The following is a 19,266-nucleotide window of genomic DNA, read 5'->3' on the forward strand; positions in this document are numbered from 1 at the left end:
AAAGCGAGACCTATTGGCTATGCCAATGCTCATTTCTGGAAGCACCCAAGATGTGTGTCGTAAGGTGCATAAAGGCCTATGAGTCCATGACAGCAGAGCAGCGGCCTCACGGGGGAAAAGCAGCTACGGATAGCCCTGAGGAAGCTCTTTAGGGCTGTCTCCTCCCGACCATAGCGCAATGAGTATGGTGGATAATGCAGGAGGCTGGCATTGACACCAAAACGTTTGGTACACACTACTAGGGGTGCAATGGCCTTGAAAGCCTTGCTTGGAGGATACTGAATGCAGCGGACTGGTCTTCAGATTCAACCATCAAGATCATTTATTTCAAACCAGTCTCCTCCACTGAGGCTCTGGTGTTGCACAACCTACAAAATAGCCTAATCCTTGCCTACGAGTACTGACCTAGAATAAAAAACGTCCTAGGTATCATAACAGAAAGTTTAAATTCTATGAAGGGCACAGAGGAGAGGATTAGCCCACCCACTGATGAATCATGACCCACCAGGTTATCGGGTATGCTGATTAGTTTAAGTAAAAGTCCTCCTTGTCTGTGTAATGGCAAGTTTGCATTGTAGTACTTAGACAGCGATTACTACCAGTTGGGTACTTTTTTGAGTAAATTGATTGTCTCTAAATTACAGGAACAGAGTCTTGAAACAGGAGTGGAAATCTTCCGTGGTTGGCTTGGTCGCAGGAAGAAAGAACATTCTGATGCTTTTTGTCACGTTTGCAAAACAAACATAATACTGTCTACATACCAAAACATGTATATGTAGTTAGTGGAAAAAATGACCCAAATGCAAGTTCTCACATATACAACCCTAGTGGACAAAGGTTATTGAAATATTCAAACAAATGTATAAATTGCAAAGAAAGAATCTTCTGACATTCAAACCACACTAATAGGATCAATCTGGCTGTGCATCCCAAAAAAGTCCTCTTATTACAATAATAGAAATACACGTATTAATGATATTCAGCTCACTTGGGCAATTATCTATTTTTCCATTATTATTTCCATTGTGTGAGTTTTAGCGAGGCGGTTCAAAAGATCAGAGATTCGCTTCAGTACACAGCATTTCACCGCCAAGTTGCCAGTGTCTATTGGTAGCAGTGGAAACATTGTTTGGTGTGTTACATATGTCTTATTGAAGAACCACCACTTGTATACAGATAGTTTATACTGGAATTCCACTTCTCAGAGTTCTTTCTAGCCACACCTGCTTGTGGTACAATTAGGAACAACAGAATACAGTTTCCCATGGGGCTGGCTGTTAAGAAGCTTGTAAAAAGGCAGTGCAGTCCTTTACAAAGTGAGAAACTACCAGCCCTCAATTTCCAACATCGCAGACATCTTTTGACCACCATATATGAGACCACATTAGTGTCTCTGCACGGTTTGATGGGAGAAGTCCGGAAGCCTGAGGGGGTTTGCCCAGCACAACCAGATGCTTCAGCCTTACAATGCTGCATGTCAGACCTGCACCTGGTACAAGATGCCGGCTGTGCATCTGATGTAAATGGCAGCCAGCAATGCGTATGTTGTGTATTGCCATTCACTTCTCGGACACAAGATGAAGTTTCTGGGAGAAAGCAGTCATCAGCAACCTTTTGTGTACTGGAGCTGTTCCCCTAGAGTTGGTGTGTTTTAAGGTTTGTTTTCCTTTACTTAAGGTGGGCTTGGCAGCACTTTTCAGTACATCTTCCTCCAACAAACACATGCCAACCTTACCAGAGCTGCCAAGAATGAGACAAAAAGGGAGTCAATGGAGAGACAGGTAATACCGCCTCAGTGTCCCTCAAATTCTGCAGTGTGCCACCCAACATTTCAATTTGCATTACACAAAGGAGAAATTATGGGAGACTTGAGAAAGGAGGTTTTCAGGTAGTAGATTTGCAGCACTGTGCCTTTACCGACTCCAGTCAATAGGTACATTGGTCTTGATTGTGACCCGCTTATCTTCATCCTCCATCAAAAAGTGGCAGATGTTCCTTCCACCACATTACAAGTGCATTTCAGTCCTTTGGGTATATGAATGTGATGGGCTCTTGAATAGCACTTTTTTTTTTAATGAGTGTTGGCCCCATGGCTGATACATGAAAAGGAGAATAAATGGACAGTAAAATGGTTGCTGCTTTGATGCAGCTTTACTGCTTACAACAGTAAGTTATGGGTTCCATTTTATAATATTTAGTGTGACTATAATCACAGATTTTCCGTACCTTTCTTCTAAATGAGTCACTGTAGCCAAAATGTTATTTGCCGGCATTATGGGTATAAAAACACTGTGTGGGGCTCCTAACAAGCAAGACTTTCCTGACCAACACACATCACCAAACAAGCAATGGCAAAATCATTAAGTCTCGCCTGCAAGACATATTTGGTTTGTCAATGCATTTTGTTCTGTGTACAGCATCAGCAAAAAATCCTAACACTGTAAACCATGAACAAAAGAGGAAATAAATAGGTGCAATGATGTGGATGTGTCATTGTGTAGGTGTGCACCTGTGTATTAACTCAAGCTTAGATTCATTACTACACACGTGTGCCTCCATTATGATGCGAATGCCTCTTCAACACCAATCCAAAAAAGATAAATAATTAACGCAAAAGCATTTTTTAAAGTAACTTTCAAATTAAAAAAAGGGTGGTGGGGAAATGAAGGAGAGGGGATTCTCTCTCATGGAGTATTTGAGGAAAAAGAAAAAACTTTCCTACAAGTGAGCAGTTTAAGGGCACATATAAAGAGAATATGATCCAGGAGATGGCGAAACCTGATGGACAAAACAAGCCATTGAATAAGAAGCAAGCATGAGAGTGATGCATCAAACCAATGGTAAGTAATGGGCTGGCTTTCAGTCTACTGCACGTTCTTGGAAGCTAACAAGTCCTTTTTCAACTAGACAGCTGTGCTGCCTGGCAGGCTCAACCTAACAAGGTTAGATTTGATAAGGAAATCAAGATTGCATGTTAAGTTTTGGGGCCGATTGCATCGATTGCCTTAGGGCCAGCCACAGAAGTGGGGCATCTTTTATCTACAAAAGTAGGAGCGATGGATGGTAGGACTTGTGTAATCCTGCAGATTTAGGAATTTCCATTCACAAAAAAGCATGAAGAATGCATCATTTTTATAAAGGTTTGGGGTTTTGCTGGCCATACTGGGTATCAAAACTTAGTAAGGTCCATGCAATTCACATTGTGGAATACCCCTGGTGTCTTGGTTTTCGAAATCTGAGTTTAGAAGGTTTGCATGGGATGCAGGCCCAAAATCCGCTGCTACACACTGTCAACATGAGCAATTTTCCATAGTAAAAATGTGATGTCTGGACATTGCTTTTTGAGGAATTTCCTGTAGTACAGGATAGGCCCATCCACCCAAGTGGGGTACAGTTTTTAGCAAGAAAATTGTGGTAATTATTCATTGCGTTTACAGGAACTTGAACATACAACTGGACTAGACAGACCTAAACGCCTCCTGATGTGATCCAAAGAACAAATGCTATCCATATGGCCTGTCATCATCCCAGAAGAAACCACCGTCACCATGAAGTGCATCCAGTGAGGGGCCCGACTGGGCCCCTGCCACCAACACGCCTACTCCAGAGGACTGCAACCTAAAATCACCAAACTCACATCCATTCTGAATGCCTTAACCTCTTCAGCGACCTTTCCAGATGCCGGAAAATACACACAAGGCCTCAGTTTGCTGAAGAAACCCTCCACGTACCATCAACGCATGGCAACTACAGACTGATCTCAGTGCTACCATTCCCGGACAAGGTCTGAGGTATTCGGTGGGGTGTTTGTTGATGATTTTCCCAATCAACTCCAATTCAGCAGCATTTGACACAGTCTCCTACCCCACCCCCATCCAATGTCTACACGACATTAGAATCCAAGGACACACTCCAATGGATGTGCTGCTTCCTGACTGGAAGAACCAGGTAGTCCTAGCATGTACACCTCAGACATGCAGGATCTCATCTGAGGAGTTCCACAAGGATCCTCCCTGAACCAGACCCTCTTCAAGGCACACGATCTCTCTAGCTAGCATCATCCACTCACAAAATCAATGCCATCTCCCATGCCCACAATATGCAACTCATACACCCCCCCCCAATGCCTGCATGACAGAATTCAGCTACTGGATAAAGACCAACTGTCTGAAGCTGAAATCAAAAGGCCAAAATCGCAAACTTCAGGAAGAGCACTTCACCTGGTGGTCAATAGAGCTAGAACCAACACACGTCTACCACCCATGCCTAGAACCTCAGGATAGTCATCAAGAGCAAACTCAACGTGACTGCCCAAGTCAATGCAGTCACTGCCTCAAACTTCCATAACCTGAAGATGTTGAGGAAGATTTATACACTAATCCCAATCAACACCCAAAAAAATATACACCATCCTTACAAGCATGCTTGACTACGGGAAGATCCTCTATGCAGAGATCAACAATCAACTCTCAGGAGGCTGCAGACCATTCAGAACTCGGTAGTCAGAATCACAACGTCCCATGCCACACTCGCATCACACCACACCTGAAGGAGCTCCACTGGCTTTCCATACACAAACAAGCACTATTCAAACGCTTCACCCGCACATTCAATTCACTACATAATAGTGGCTTAGCATACCTCAATCAAATCTGCCTTCACAAATCTTCCAGATACCTCTGCTTGTCTGGACTACTAATTCCACAAATCCCGCACATATGGAAAACCAGATACGGTGGTTGAGCATTCTCCTACATCAATCCTAAAGCTTGGAACGGCCTGCCACTACAAAAGAGCCTCAGCATCACTTCTTGAATTCCGCAAGAAGCTAAAGATCTGGATTTTCAAAAAATCACACTAGGCCCAAGGTTTTGCTAGACTCACACCTACTTAGTACCAGGAAACCCTCCCAGGTAATAGTGCGCTCTATAAATCTACATAAAAACTGCATTTTAGGCTTCCAAAGCCAGTGTGCACAAAAAATACATTTTGCAAAATTCCTTCTGAACACATAATAGTATGGGTAACCTCAAATTCAGAGTTGCAGAAATAACCACAATTTCTACACTTGGGTTATTGGGCACATTTGAAACAAGCATTTGCAATGCAATCAGTCTTGCATTAGTGAAAGTTGAATCTTAGTGTTGCAAATGACAATGTTTCTTAGTTATGTTTATTGTAAAAATTATCCCAGCAGTAGCATAAGCAAAAATAAATTCACAAAGCAAGGACAGGGTGCAGTACCATAGGCTGCTACTAGGTGTCCCTTCAGTGTGCTAAAAGGACCTCCATAAGGTATTGCTCCCTTAATGCAGCCTACTATAGGATGCTGTTTACGCACTGTTTTCTGTTAAAGAGCAGTCCAATGCATTGTAGTGGAGCCACGCATAGTACCTCCCTGGTTAGAATGGGATTTAAATGTCAAGGCGCAATGTTTTGATGCCTCTGCGCAGCTGAGATGTGGAAGGTGCCCCCCCAACACAGCACACGTCTAGAATGCAGAGATTCACCATAGCGGCAAGCACATTATTGGAGCTGGCTATGAGCAGTTCCTGCAGACTTTTAGTTAACAGGCATGAGCTGCCCGGGCTCGATCTAAATTCACTAGATTTTACTAGAATTTGTACACGATTGGTACAAAGTGAAGAAACATAAGCAGCAGCAGCTCAGCTGTTCGCTCTGGCTAGCAAGTGCTTTAGGACATCTAACAAACACTATATATCCCTGCGACCAAAAGCGTCTGATGGATGTAGCAATATATACATTTTTTTAAACAAGTCATCGGGGCAAAAATCTACACATGAAAAGATTGCACAAGTATACTTTTGGTGAGACCGTTATTTCTACAATAGCACCTTTTCCTTCCTTTTTTTTAATTCTCCAATGTACAGCAACAAACATGTATTAAGCAAGCCAGACCTGTACCACGTAGCCTGATAAAAACGGAGCCAAATTTAAGTACAAATATAGTTTCAAATATAAATTAATGGGAGCTTCAAATCAGGATAGAACACCAAGTCGGTTGCCAGTGCTTTCCAGGTATTTAAATCCTTCTGTAGTTTCTCATTTGTTGTGGTAAGTTTCATTGCAATCTGCTCTGCCAGACACCATTCAGCAACTTTTCAATACAGATTTTTAGGTCTCGCCTACGCAGAGCGCATGCGCTGCTTAGGAGAGCCTTTAGCAGTCGCTCTGCTCATTTTCAAGCACACTCGGGCTTGTGGCGGCATCCACCTTGCGGGAGCGAGCAGGGGCGCGCCACAAGCACGAGTGCAGTGCTTGAAAATGAGCAGACTGCACACGCACGCACCACTCCCGGGCTCACCTCCTGCTCCCCCCGTCACACGCATTCCTTGTTTTTGTTTTTACTTTCAGCGCGAGGCGCGCGCTTGTTTTCCCTTCTTACTCCATTTGCACTGCTGTCCGCCGCTTTTCATCCTTCATTCTCTCTTCTCCCTTTACTCACGCACTCACCTTCCCACAATCAAAAGCATATTTGTGTTCTAAAAACATAGGCTGATCTGTTACGCAGAGCATCCATTAAACACACCAATACTTCATTAACACACAGAGTACCCCTTCACACTTTTACACATAATATCCTGTCATCTCCCTTCAAACACTTATTCAGCACCCTTTTCTCACTTCTGTCTCGCACAAAATACTTCTGTTATATTCCCGTGCATTTTGCACAACACCAATTGCCTATAGACCTAGATGCCACAGTGATCTACGCTTTGCTCTGATAGTTCGGGATTCTCTATCGATGTCTATTCGTATTTTTGTTTTAAGTGTAGACGACTCACTGAGTTTACCCGATGTTGGGCTGTCAGACAAGTTTCAGACTTAATGAGTCCGGACTCAGTGAAAATATATTGTCTCATTAATTAATAATATGCAGGGTCAAAGGATATAGGAAGAGGCGTAATATGGGAGTGTAGCAGCCGCTTCACGAAGATCATGCAACCCACCCAAGCAATCCAAAGATAAACAGAAGCCACTTTGTAGTTAGATTGTTAAACCTCTAATGAAAAAAAAGGACCTACAACCGCATCAACTACCGACAGGTCTAAAGAACAGCAGGCAACTGGCAAAAGCCTGAAGTTCCAGAACTAATACAGAACTTGATATCATCATCGTTCCCAGAAGGAATGTGTATGACATAACGGGCAACAATATAAAGAAAGCATATTCTACTTTTGCAAAAAAACATTCCTATGCCACATACTACAACACCTTTCCTTACATCACCCCCCTTCCTTAACCAAAACAAGCATTGGCATAGCCAATAGGTCTCGCCTTTGGGGCCTTATAAGTATTTAGTTATGCAGCACAATATCCTTCCTGCAAAAACATCAACTGTTGCATGGCTAAACACTTATAAGGTCTCAAAGGGGAGACCTATTGGCTATGCCAATGCTGGTTAGTGTTGGTTCCCAGGTGCTCATCCATGTGATTGCAATTTGTCTTTTAGCTAACAGCAAGGTAAAGTGTATAAACATTTTCTTAATTTTGTGTTACAAACTTAAAGGCATTAATGCCTACTATGCAGGTCTGTGGGGTAATTTGTATTGGGATGCGGCTGTGGGTTACTTTATCGGTTAGTTACCCTTACCCAGTAGGTCCCTATCCCAGGGTAATTCCATACCAAATGGAAAAGTCGTCTTAAGTTAATTGCATCTGAGGCAACAATGGGGAAAGTGGGTACCACTGCAGTGTGCCTCTCAAGCTCCCAGTTTTCTGACACTAATCCATTTATCAGTCTAGCTAAAGGTTTCGTGCCAGTATAGGTAGGTCAATTTTATGTAGCTTAACTGGTGTTATATAGGTTGTGTGCAAGAAATTAAAATGGAGAAGCCAAAGTCTTGCATTATCAGACACCTCCAATGTAGGTATACCTCCCCACTGGATTTAATTAAAATTTGTTCCACAAACCGCCTCACGCTGTGATTGTGCCCTCAGCTGTTATCAAATTGTGTAATCTCTTAGTGTACTATAAAACCTAGTGATACCATGTCCCTCATCTGCCAACACCAGGAGACCTAAGATGACGGATATCTTAGAAATACTCTGGGTATCTTTCCATATTTGATACATTGCGTTACGTATGGCATGATTTTGTAGGCCACATCTAGGGATGTTGCCGACCATCCAGGATCAGTAAATTCTGTGATAACTTAGATAGACAGGCTATTTGGCAAATAAACTACTTTTATTTACTCATAGGCCAGACTTTGTGCAGAATTCATTACGTACTGCCAGTGGGGGTGAAATTGCCTTTGCTGGTTTACTTAGGTGCAGCAAAAGATATGCATATTGGAAAACCAAATGTGTGGGGGTCCCAATCTTTACTGCCCACTTGTTCATGGAGTGTTGTAGTAGACTCGTTAGGTACCCCATTGCCAGGTCGAACAGAAATTGGAAAAGTGGGCATCCCTGCCACGCGCTTGTCTCAAGCTTCCATTCCTTTGACACTATTCCATTTGTCTTCACTCTAGCTAACAGTTTTATTGCTATAAATTGGAGCCAGAACTCATGGCATCTAGTACCGCAAACCAATAATGCCATGAGTGTCAAACACCTTCTGTCTCAGTAACAAAGCCAGTTCCTCAGTAATGCCAAAGTTTAACTCAATACATGACATAGGCATCTGATGTTGTTGCCTGCCTACCCCATACAAAACCACATTGATTGCTGCGTACTAAGTGTCCAATTATAGTCTTTAACCACAATGCCAGCAGTTTTCCCAGTACCTTATTCATTTTGAGCAGAGAAAGTGGACGGTCGGCCTTAAGAAGTCCTAAGGGTGCTACCCTTGCTTCCGTAGTACTATCAGTGCACCTGCGCGCCATGAGAGGTACTTTACCTGTTTTAATTACATTTTGGCAGTCCACGCGGCACCCCTTTACACTGACCTGCTCCCTGCTGACGAGAGGCAACTACCTCGAAACACGTGTCCAGGGATGGCTAATGCAACACATACTTTTCTACATACATCGTGGCATAGGCGTACTCGCTGTCGCCACTACATCTACCACAGTTCCTTGGGGCAACTTGCTGGTGTGACGAGCAGAGTGCGACCAACCTTTGAATCATTTATTACGGCTCCCTTGAGCCAACGGGCTGACGAGCCTTGGACCTGCACCTGCGCGCCATGAGAGGTACTTTACCCGTTTTAATTACATTTTGGCAGTCCACGCGGCACCCCTTTACACTGACCTGCTCCCTGCTGACGAGAGGCAACTACCTCGAAACACGTGTCCAGGGATGGCTAATGCAACACATACTTTTCTACATACATCGTGGCATAGGCGTACTCGCTGTCGCCACTACATCTACCACAGTTCCTTGGGGCAACTTGCTGGTGTGACGAGCAGAGTGCGATCAACCTTTGAATCTACTATCAGTGCTTCTTGAGGGGCTTTCAGCAAAATGCCCCTATCCCCACTTCTTGAAATACCTACAGCAGTCTGCCAGCCAGCCTACCAGTACACGCCTCGTACCATTTTGCCAGGAGTACCCAAAGTTTTACGAGTGTTTAGTTCCTTAATGGCCTCCGCGATTTCTTTTAGTGATACGAGTGATTCTCGCAGTTCTTTGCTTGGGTAATATTTTGCCTATTACCAGCACTGATCGAGAAGGTGCCATTTCCAGCCTTTCCTACTGTGGAGCAATTGAGATCAGTGTCATTTGTGACTGTTTTCACTTATCACTAGAGGTATGAGAGCAATTGGTGGGGAAGCCTACCCAAATCTGGGTATCTGGCTACGAAGTCTTGGCATTTTGTTTTTTGTGGGGGTTGGGAACAGGTCGATCTTTGGCATGCCCCATTGCTGGAAGCACTCTTGAAGCACTTGTTTGACTGCCATTCATGTTATATGGATGCTTGTCTGGTTAATCTGTCTGCTTGTTCAATATCTACTCCTGGCAGGAGTAGAACTATCAAAGTTATTTTTCTCTGATCAGCCCATCTTCAAATCTCCTGACCTAGTTTTGATAGCAAATAAGACCTTGTAGCTCCTTGTTGGTTCAGATAGAACACTGTGGTTGTGTTGTCCATTTGGATTTGCACTGTATTTTTCCTCACCAGCGTCTGGAAGGCATTTAGGACCAAGGAGATAGACCTGAGCTCCAGGACATTTGTGTGTTGGATCATTTTTCCCCTATAGATAGCCCACTGATTTTTAGTTATCTCATGTGCTCTCCCTCAACCATTTGTGGATGCACATGTGGTGATGTTTACCGTAATGTCTGTCCACTGTTATGTTGGCCACATTCCACCATGTAATCCCTTTCAGTACCTTTTGTGTTCCAGCCACTAGATCTTCCCAGCTTCTTGCTGCCTGTAACCATTGGTTTTGGATCCATTCCTTGGGTAGTCTCATGTGTAGTCTTGCATGGGGAAATCAGACCATATTGCTCATTATTTTACCCATGGTACTCACTGTTAGACACTGACACTTTTGGCAGAGGCGAGACTGTTCTGGGATGGCTCAAATCCCCTTGAGGGTAGGGAAAGCTCTCGCTGCCACAGTGTTGATTATTGCTCTTTTAAAGATCTTTTCACTTTGAAACTTCATTGGTGACTTCTTTTCTACGTTCATCATGGACCCTACTCTTTAAAGGGTGTCCATGACCGTGCTTCTCTGATTTGTGAGCTTGCCTTGACTAGCCAGATGTCTAGGTAAGGGTAAACATGCATTGCTTCCTTCGTAGGTATGCTGCCACAGAAGCTAGGCGTTTTGTAAACACTCTGGGTGCTGACTTGATCCTGAAAGAGCATTGTGAACTGATAACGGTTCTGGTTGATGCAAACGTATGTGCCTTGTGTACTTGTGGTTCATGGGGATGTGTAAATAAGTGTAAATAAGTGCACTTTGGGTCTATAGCCGTCACACTCCTTTTCCCGCAGCCTTAGGATGACCTCCTGGACTCATTTTGAATTGTTTGTGTTTTTATAAATTTGTTTAAAAAGTGAAGGTCTAGAATTGATCTTAATGAATTGTTCAGTTTTGGAACTAAGGAGTATGCCAAGTAGTTTCCTGGACTGATTTCTGCTGTGGGTATTCTCCATTTTCCGCTTTTCTAAGAGTTCCTGCACTACGTATTGTAGGCATCCCCTTTCTTCCTTTCAGTGTGAATTTCTTTGGTCGGACACCAGGTATCTTTATAAGTTCTATGCAATAACCATCTTGGATGATGTGGAGGATTCATTTGTCTGATGTAATCCTCCTCCACTCCTGAACGAATGCTCCTATTCTGCCCCCCACTGGTATTTTTGTGGTGGGGGGCTGGTATGTGGAGTCCCTTGTTTGATAAGCTTGCTCTGCTGGAGGGCTGGCTGGTCCCGCTCGCTCTACCCCTAAAGGGCTGGTGCTCAGCTGCTTGGAGCTGCCACGAATGCATTTAAACTGTTGTTGCCCAGCTTGTTGAACGAGTAGCTCTGGAAACTTCCCCATCTAGTTGGACTTCTTGTGGGGTTGCCCCTCTCAGTTGGTGACCTCTAAACAGCAGCACCTGCATGGATTTGGCCATGCGATATTCTTAACCTGCTGCAGCGTGTCATCCACTAATGAGTTGAAGATGCTTGTCTGCACCTCGCTCTTGAACCCTGAAATCCATAGCTAGACGTACCTGTGACCATTGGCCTGCTGGCTGTATCTGTGGAATGAGTGTAGACTTCAGGAATGTTTTGGCAATGGCCCTCTCCTCTTCTATGACTGCAACTGCCCGTCTTTGGGACTGCTCTGGGGAGTGCTTCATTACCTCACCCACCTCTTCCCAGTGTTAGTGCATGCACTGATTTCGAAGAGCACAACAATCCTCCACTGTGTTGCTGTTCCTTTCTCCATTTTGTGCCCCACCATTTCAACTCACTTGCTCTTTCTCCAGTGGTAGGTTGGTAGATGAGACATTTGACCCTCTTTCTTGCCATGGACATGTCTGAGCCTGACACTGCATTTCCACAGATGTAAAGTGAAAGTGTTTATATTTCTTTTGGAACCTTTGAGTTACAGCCTTGCAGGCTGCTGGCTCCCTCAATGCCTCCATTTCTGGATCTAGAATGCTGGGAAGCATCAGAAAATACTGGCAACTGCTTTGCGAAGGTAGGAAGGTTTCTAGAAGAAAGCAAGTATGTACTTTTTATTCCAGCTGGACCTATACCAGTCTGCCACCCTTTTCAGCATTAAATTGTACATCAAGGTGTCTTCCAGAGGAAATGGCCTCGAAGTGCAGGAGTCTACTCCCTCCTCTGGCAAGCCAGCTTCGAGGTACTGCCACTTGTCGATGTTGCTGTGCTGAAATATTCCATGGTCCTCCTGAACTTGCTCTTCGAAGAACATATCTTGTGGCTGTGGTGTAGTGGGCTGTCTGAGTTCAACCTGCTCTGCCACCTCTTGGGTCGGCTCCCTCGAAGATTTTGATGGGAACCAAAATTCTTGAAGAGATGAGTCGAAATACCTCTTCTTGTGTAGAATCCCCACCATTTTGGCTTCGAAGTGCGTTTTCTTCCAAGGTAGATCTATCCAACATCGGTTGTGGTCAGCGGCTTCTGCTTCAGAGCTGGGTCTTCCACATCGGTCGATTTCTTTGCCCTTTACCTCTAGTCTTTCAGCAGAGTGTTTTTCCAAGGGATATCCTCTATTAGTATACCTGTTTTCGGGTCTGTGGGGCTCTTTGTGTTTCAATGTCACGTCAGTTGATGATTCTCTCAGCACCAAGGCAGTCTCGTAGAACTCTGAGTCCAACAACTTATTTGATTCCCCTTAGTTTTTTCGATGCTACCTAAGGATGTTTGTAGGGTTCTTCCGCCTTGTGTCTCTTCAGTGTCGCCTCTGGCTCTGACTAGAAAACTTCTCCCTCAAGGTTTAATCTCTCAGCATGTGCTGCCTCTGTGCAATACAGCCCTCCTCTTTACTCAACAGCCAGAGTTCCCTCACTGATGATATCTTTCTTCTGTGCTGCATGGTGGTATAGTGTGCCTGCTTCTGCTTCACTGTAGTCTTTTGCGCTTTCAGAAGTAACTCTGTGTACAGTTTGCAGCCTTCAGGGCTGTGGTCCGTCTGGTCTGTCTGCAGGCAGAGGCTGCAGAAAGGATAGCGGTCCTTCAGGATGAACTTAGTGACACTTGGGTCAGAACTTAAAGGAAGTGTTATCCATTTCCCTCAACAGTTCCATGCGTGGTCGTCCGTTCACGTTCACCTACCTTCTTGGTGTTCTGAATTTTTAAGTTATTTCTCTCTAAAGATGTCCCTCATAGTGAAATTTCCCTTGCTGACCTAGACGATTCATCAAACTTATTGCTCTTTTTTTCTCCAGCATTCGCAGAGCTTTGGCTGAAGCTTCCACACCCAACAGCAGAATAAATCTAAAAAATGGGCACACACCAGTCATAGCACCAAGTGGCCCTTGAAAACACCAGGGAAAAAAAAAACTGAAGAGAAAAACGACTAAGAGCATTCAAGCTAACCACTAGATGGCAGAATAATGCACACAAAGTGAATGCCAAAAAGATTCACGCTGCAAAAACGAACTTAAAAAATTACCCTTTACCCGTTTGATCTACCATAAGGGAAAAATCAGAAACGCCTCTCACAGCAGCCCGCCAGTGATTATGCTTAAATAGATGTGAAAAGGAATTGAATGCCTTGCCACAGCAAACAATAGGCTGACCTGAATGGTGAGAGAAGACTACTCTAAACTCAAGAAAATGCAGGATGGGGACTTTGGGCATCCTTTTCGAAACTGCAGTGCCAAATCCTGGTGGAGTGTGAAATCCTGCTTGACAGATCTGACGGGTACACATATAACGCTTGGAGCACAATTCCGATGTACTCGCTGGCTTGACGACTCAATTTTCCTACCAAACTTCTATCTCTGGGTTTATTGTGGGTACACTACCTGCTGCATACTGGATTTTAGAGTTAGACGTGAAAGGACACTAGGATTACCATCGTACATCCCCCAGCCCTCGGAGAAAGTCTAAAGCCACACTCAGCTCGGGCTCTATCTTGAAAATGCACTTTCAAAAAGGCATTTTGTGCTTGTCTGCAGTAAGGCAAATAGGTACTGCTGTAAAAATGGGTTGCGGGATAGGAACTTTTACTCTATAGGTTAGGGAGGGGCCTGGACTCAGCTCACCTCCAGCTCGTGCCAGGCAGAAAGGTGGCAGAGCCAGGCCCCCACTTCTGAACACTTTCTAGATCTGCAGAAGATCACAATAGGCCTAGACCTGCGGTCTGACATGAAAAGAGCCCTGAAGGAATGAAGGACTGGATCTACTCCATCTTGTAACCGAGACAAAGAAGTGGACTCCATGAGCTTGTGGGCTGACCTACTGTGTGGCTATAAGGACACAAAAAGCTGCAAGAGGACTTTTCCCTACAATTCCCAGCTGACTAGTGGCAACTAGAACTTGCACTGGACTTTGCTGGAGGCCTCTACCTGGCACCCAGAGACTCTAGGTACCCCATGCCCCCTAAGGTAATGAGAGGCTTAGAAGTGTACTCCTGCCATTGCTTCGCGACCAGGAACTGTTTTTGAAGCCAAGTGGACCCAACGCATAAAGTACCCAGCTGACATTTATACACCGTCAAAATTAATTTTAGATTCAAACCCATGAAAGGATCAAGCATCTTTGAAAAAAGACAAGGTCCCTTTCTGTTTTGGGACTTTTCAACTTTAAGCAAAAACTTCAACCACTAGGTGGCAGGATATATGCACAGCTTATCAATCTAGAAGATCCTCACACTTCAAAACAGTGCTTTATGTAGGAGCTCTCTTTAGGTTGGCTTCCTATATAAATATGGCACTATGGCCACTTTTTTACAAGTAAAATGAAGTGTGGGTGTTTTCTAGAGTTGGCAATTAACTGCTTCGTAAACCATTAGGTTGCAAATGACAATGAACTGGGCCAATAACCATGTAGTGTAGATTCTTACCTTTGACAGCTTGATCAAACTGGATATGTGTTCAATCTGGAAAGAGAAAAACAATATAACATCAGAATGGAGAAAAGGAGTCAGCTCTTTAGTGAACCTCTAAACAATAAAAAATATAATAGCAGCAGAAGCCACTGGGGTGTGTCTGGTATATGTGCATGTGACTCAAGGAAGTGGAGGGCTTGACGAGCGCTAGCAGGGTGCAGATATATTGTGTTATCGGCGGGGAGGATTAAGGTAGTTTCCTGCCACTATAAGGCACTTAGACGAGACATACAACAGCCGCTAGAGCACTTGCGATTACAGTGGGAAGAGGATATCGGGATACTGATCCCAGAGATCGAGTGGGGTAAGATCCTGGTGTGAACATTGAAAGTGTCCCGAAACGCACGCTTTAAACTAATCAACGTTGACATCCTGCATAGAGCGTACCTCACTCGATCCTGCATTAGGAGATACTTTGGGATGGAGACGGCTGCATGCCTGTGAGAAAGTGCCATCTTTCTTGCAAGGTATGCCCACACTTTTTGCTGAAGTACTTTGAGTGTGCCCTGGGATCCTGCCAATCAGGTGCCCAGGGCCTGTGTTCCTTCCCTAAAAACTGTATTGAAGTCTAAACCCAATTGGCATCTCAGGGCACATGTCAGCCCCTGGTAAATGGTACCATAGGTACCCAGGGCACTGTGACCAGAGAAGGCCTCCAAGGGCTGCAGCACTTATAGTGCCACCCTTAGATGCCCTGTACACTGATACACACACTGCCTTTGCAGGCTGAGTGTCTTGGTGTAGAACAAAACATGGCACACATCCCTGTGTGCCATGCCCACAAACACACTGCCCTGGCATACCTCAGTCACCCCTCTACCTGGGTGCACTATGCCAGTGGTGAGGGTACAGGTGCATGAGCCCTGTACCCCTACAGTACCCAGGTCCATTCCTGGGCACTAAGTGCAGTGGTGCCATTAAGAGTATATGGTGCTGGGAGGTCGACATCACAAACTCCACAGCAGAATGATGGCTATACTGAAGACTGATAAGTTTGGTAACAAACTTCTCAGCACATTAAACCCACACTGATGCCAGTGTGGGATTTAATGTAAGATGCACGACACAGGACAACTTACAGTTGCCCCCTGAAACTAATCCACAATCCACGTCCTGCCTGAGAGGCTGCCTGGTCTGCCACCCAGCAGACATGTTGCTGGACCCCTGGGTAGAGAGCCATCCGCTCTCCCGGGCCTGCAACAATGCACGCCCTGGGCGAGGTGCTAGGTCTTCTCTCCCAGGATGGGAAGGGGGAAGCTTCAAAGGCATGCCGCCTTTGTGAGCCTCCCCAGACCACTTGCTGTACTCAGCAACTGGTCCCCTCCGGTTCTAGCTCCCACTGTCGGCAAGACTGGCGGGAAAAGCCAAGTGAGAAAAGGGGGTGTGCCAGCCTCTGCCAACCCCACCCCTCAGGTGGGGGAGGAGAGGTGAAGCACATCTCCGGGCTCTCGCCATCTTGAAGATGGGAAGCCCTACCCAATCAGGACTAGGCTACTGCCCCCCTCCCACAGGAGAGTGGCAGGATAGGGGGTGTACCCACCCCAGGGTAGGGACCCATTGGTCCCTGCCCTTTACCTACTGGTAACGCCCCTAAATTCAGTATTTAGGGGCACCCTGAACCTTCCTTTCTCAGATCCCGAATCCGAAACAAGCAAGAAGAAGAAGAAAGAAGACTTGCCGTGCAGCTGCTAACAAGAGGAAGACACTAACTGACTTGGCCCCAGCCCTACAAGCCTGTCGACCCTCGAACCTGCTCCTGCTAAAACCCGGCGTCTTCAGTGGTCAGCAACCTCGAAAACCCCGGCGGACCTGACTGCCTTGTGACTCTAAAAGACTGGGACTCCCATGAGCAGTCGTTCTGCTCACAGCAAGTAACAAACCCCTGGTGCCAGCCAGGAACTGCGACTCCTGCACTGTGCACCCGCCAAGCCTGGCCTGTACCGGAGTGGACAAAGACCACGAGGACGTCCCCCTGGCGACTGTGACTAAGAATCCAGCACCCAAGGACCCTCCGACGCTCCTGACGCCTGCAGCCTCAGAACCAGGGACCCCTCCAACCGCGACCAGCAGAGGGTAAGATTTCCTGACACCAAAAGGCACCCCTGCACCCGGCTCCCTGTGGCCCCCTGTGCCGAACTCCTGGGTGCCTACTTACCCTACAGCTTCCCAACTTACCTCCCGAAGTGGTGGTCGCACCTGAAGAATCTTCGTCCCCGAGCTCGCAGCCTGTGTTCATCTGGTAGCTTCTCCATTGAAATACATTGAGCTCCCGACGGCTCAAAAGCAACCTGCACCCAGCCGCCCGAGTGCCCCTGGGAGTGCAACCTCTATCCTATTTTTTTTCCCCACTTGCCCTGAGTGAGTGACCAGGAGCCCAGCTCCCACAGCCGCGTGGCCTGCCTGCTAGCAGCCACCAAGCAAATAGCCCCCTGCCCGCCATAGGCTAACATTGGGCCTAACTCTCTCTGCACCCGGCTGCCCCTGTGCCACTGAGGGTGTAACAACTGTACCTACCTGACCCTGAGAAACCCCCCCCCCCCCACCCCGAGTCTATGCCCAGAACCTTAACTCTGCCAGTTGAGTACTTACCTGAAAGTCGATAACTCACTTTTTCTCTATAGGGTAACATTGACTGTTTTCACTTGGAAATTCTTCTGTGTCGAGTTTTGAAACTTTAAAATATTCACCAAAATTCAGCCTAATAACGAAAACGAAATTACTCACCTGTTATCAGAGAGATCCTAGTGCTGAATCTTGGTGCCCAGCACTGACCCTGAAAAGTAATTACAACTGTACTTACCGATAACTTTATTTTCCTCCATAGGATAACATTGCCTGGTTTTTGCCAGAAATACTTCTAAATGTCGATTTTTGAAATGTACAAATATTTCTTAAAAATCGCCTGTGTAACAAAAACGATTTCTTTCAACTGTTTACAGGAAATGCACCAGGGTTGAATCCAGGATCCAACCCTGAGTAAGAAAATCATACGCAAAGTAACTGAAATTGCATTTACTTAAAAACTCCCATTGAGCGCAATGTTATAATTGTGTTGCCTATTGCAACAACTGTAACTATTGCATTTAAAAGTCTATTGCTTATTGAAAGTATACAACTACAGCATTTTATTCTGAGAAAGTACTTTGATACCTATTGTTGGTTCTAAAATAAAACGATATATTTTCATATACAAAACAATTGGCCTAGAGTTCAGTTCTTGAGTGTGTGAGACCATTTGCTGACTGAGTGTGTACAACAAATGCTTTACACTGTCCTCTGATGCTGCCTTACTGCTTGACGAAGCTACCACTTTAGAGAGTAAGGTTATATCTAACTTTAGCCTCTGCCAAACATCTGTGGACTGTGCACACTGAACCTTACTTTGGTGCAGTATATACAGAGCCACTTTCTTACAATGCCCGCGCTGCGGTGAGAGGGAGGCCCACAAAATACACATGTTTTGGACCTGTCCCACACTGCAGCTTTTCTGGGAGTAAATATGACTGGTGGTGGGCGACCTCAGCTCCCGCGCACTCCGGAACACTTTCTGTTGGGATGGTTTCCGCATACGACCAAAAATAAGTTGACGGGGAAATTCCAAGACATGGCCTATATACTGGCAAAAAGGGAAATAGCTAGGATTTGGAAGATGCTTGGGGGACCACGGATTGTGTCCTAGAAACATGAGCTAGAAAAATGGGCAGGGGTGGAAAGCAGACTGCTCCTTAGGGAAGCAAGCCGAGGGATTGGCCACATAGATAGAGCCAAAGCAAGGGAAAACCTACTGTCTGAATTGACAATGGGTGCGCAGGACAACAGCGAGACAGACCCCTCACGACCGGCGACACCTGAGAGGGAGGGAGAAAGAGGGGAATGCACATATAGAACAGCGCCAATAGGCGCTCTCGAGTACAATACATAAACGCCGCACTTCGCAAGAACCTAACAGACTTTAGAGCTCAGCATTCATTCACATTAGCGTAACTCAAGGGGGTCTGTTTGATTACATAGGGTGTTGAGCCATGTATGCTGAAGTGCACGGGCATGTTCTATCACGCAATGCCAAGATCAATGTATGTAACCAATGCCCTTATCTTGAAAATTAATAAAATATGGTTGGGGGGAAAAAAAAGGAAGTGGAGGGATTGGACATATGACAAAACATGATGTACATTATTCTTGTATACAAAATAAACAACCCAACAGGTTCATGTAATAACGATCGGGAAGAATTCGCTCCTTTCCTTTCTCATATTTTTCAGATTAAGACTCTTAAGAT

The 19,266-nt window shown here is 45.3% G+C and overlaps 1 protein-coding gene across 4 annotated transcripts in view; it reads right to left on the minus strand.

Annotated features, from left to right (window-relative positions):
* Positions 1 to 19,266, minus strand: part of LOC146871121 (26S proteasome non-ATPase regulatory subunit 11) — a 922,247-nt gene that overhangs the window by 353,987 nt on the left and 548,994 nt on the right. For 3 of the 4 annotated variants that reach the window (XR_014980477.1, XM_085650288.1, XM_085650291.1), the window contains one exon: positions 14,943 to 14,978. Coding sequence is in view for 3 of the 4 variants with exons in the window: in XM_085650288.1 (XP_085506414.1) it covers positions 14,943 to 14,978 (36 nt within the window). In the remaining variant the exon portion in view is untranslated. Of the gene's footprint in view, positions 1 to 974; positions 1,741 to 14,942; positions 14,979 to 19,266 lie in introns of those variants that run through there. The other variant, XM_085650290.1, reaches the window with a different exon arrangement.

This window comes from Triturus cristatus, chromosome 1_1 (genome assembly GCF_964204655.1).
Source record: "Triturus cristatus chromosome 1_1, aTriCri1.1, whole genome shotgun sequence".
Classification (NCBI taxonomy): Eukaryota; Metazoa; Chordata; class Amphibia; order Caudata; family Salamandridae; genus Triturus; species Triturus cristatus.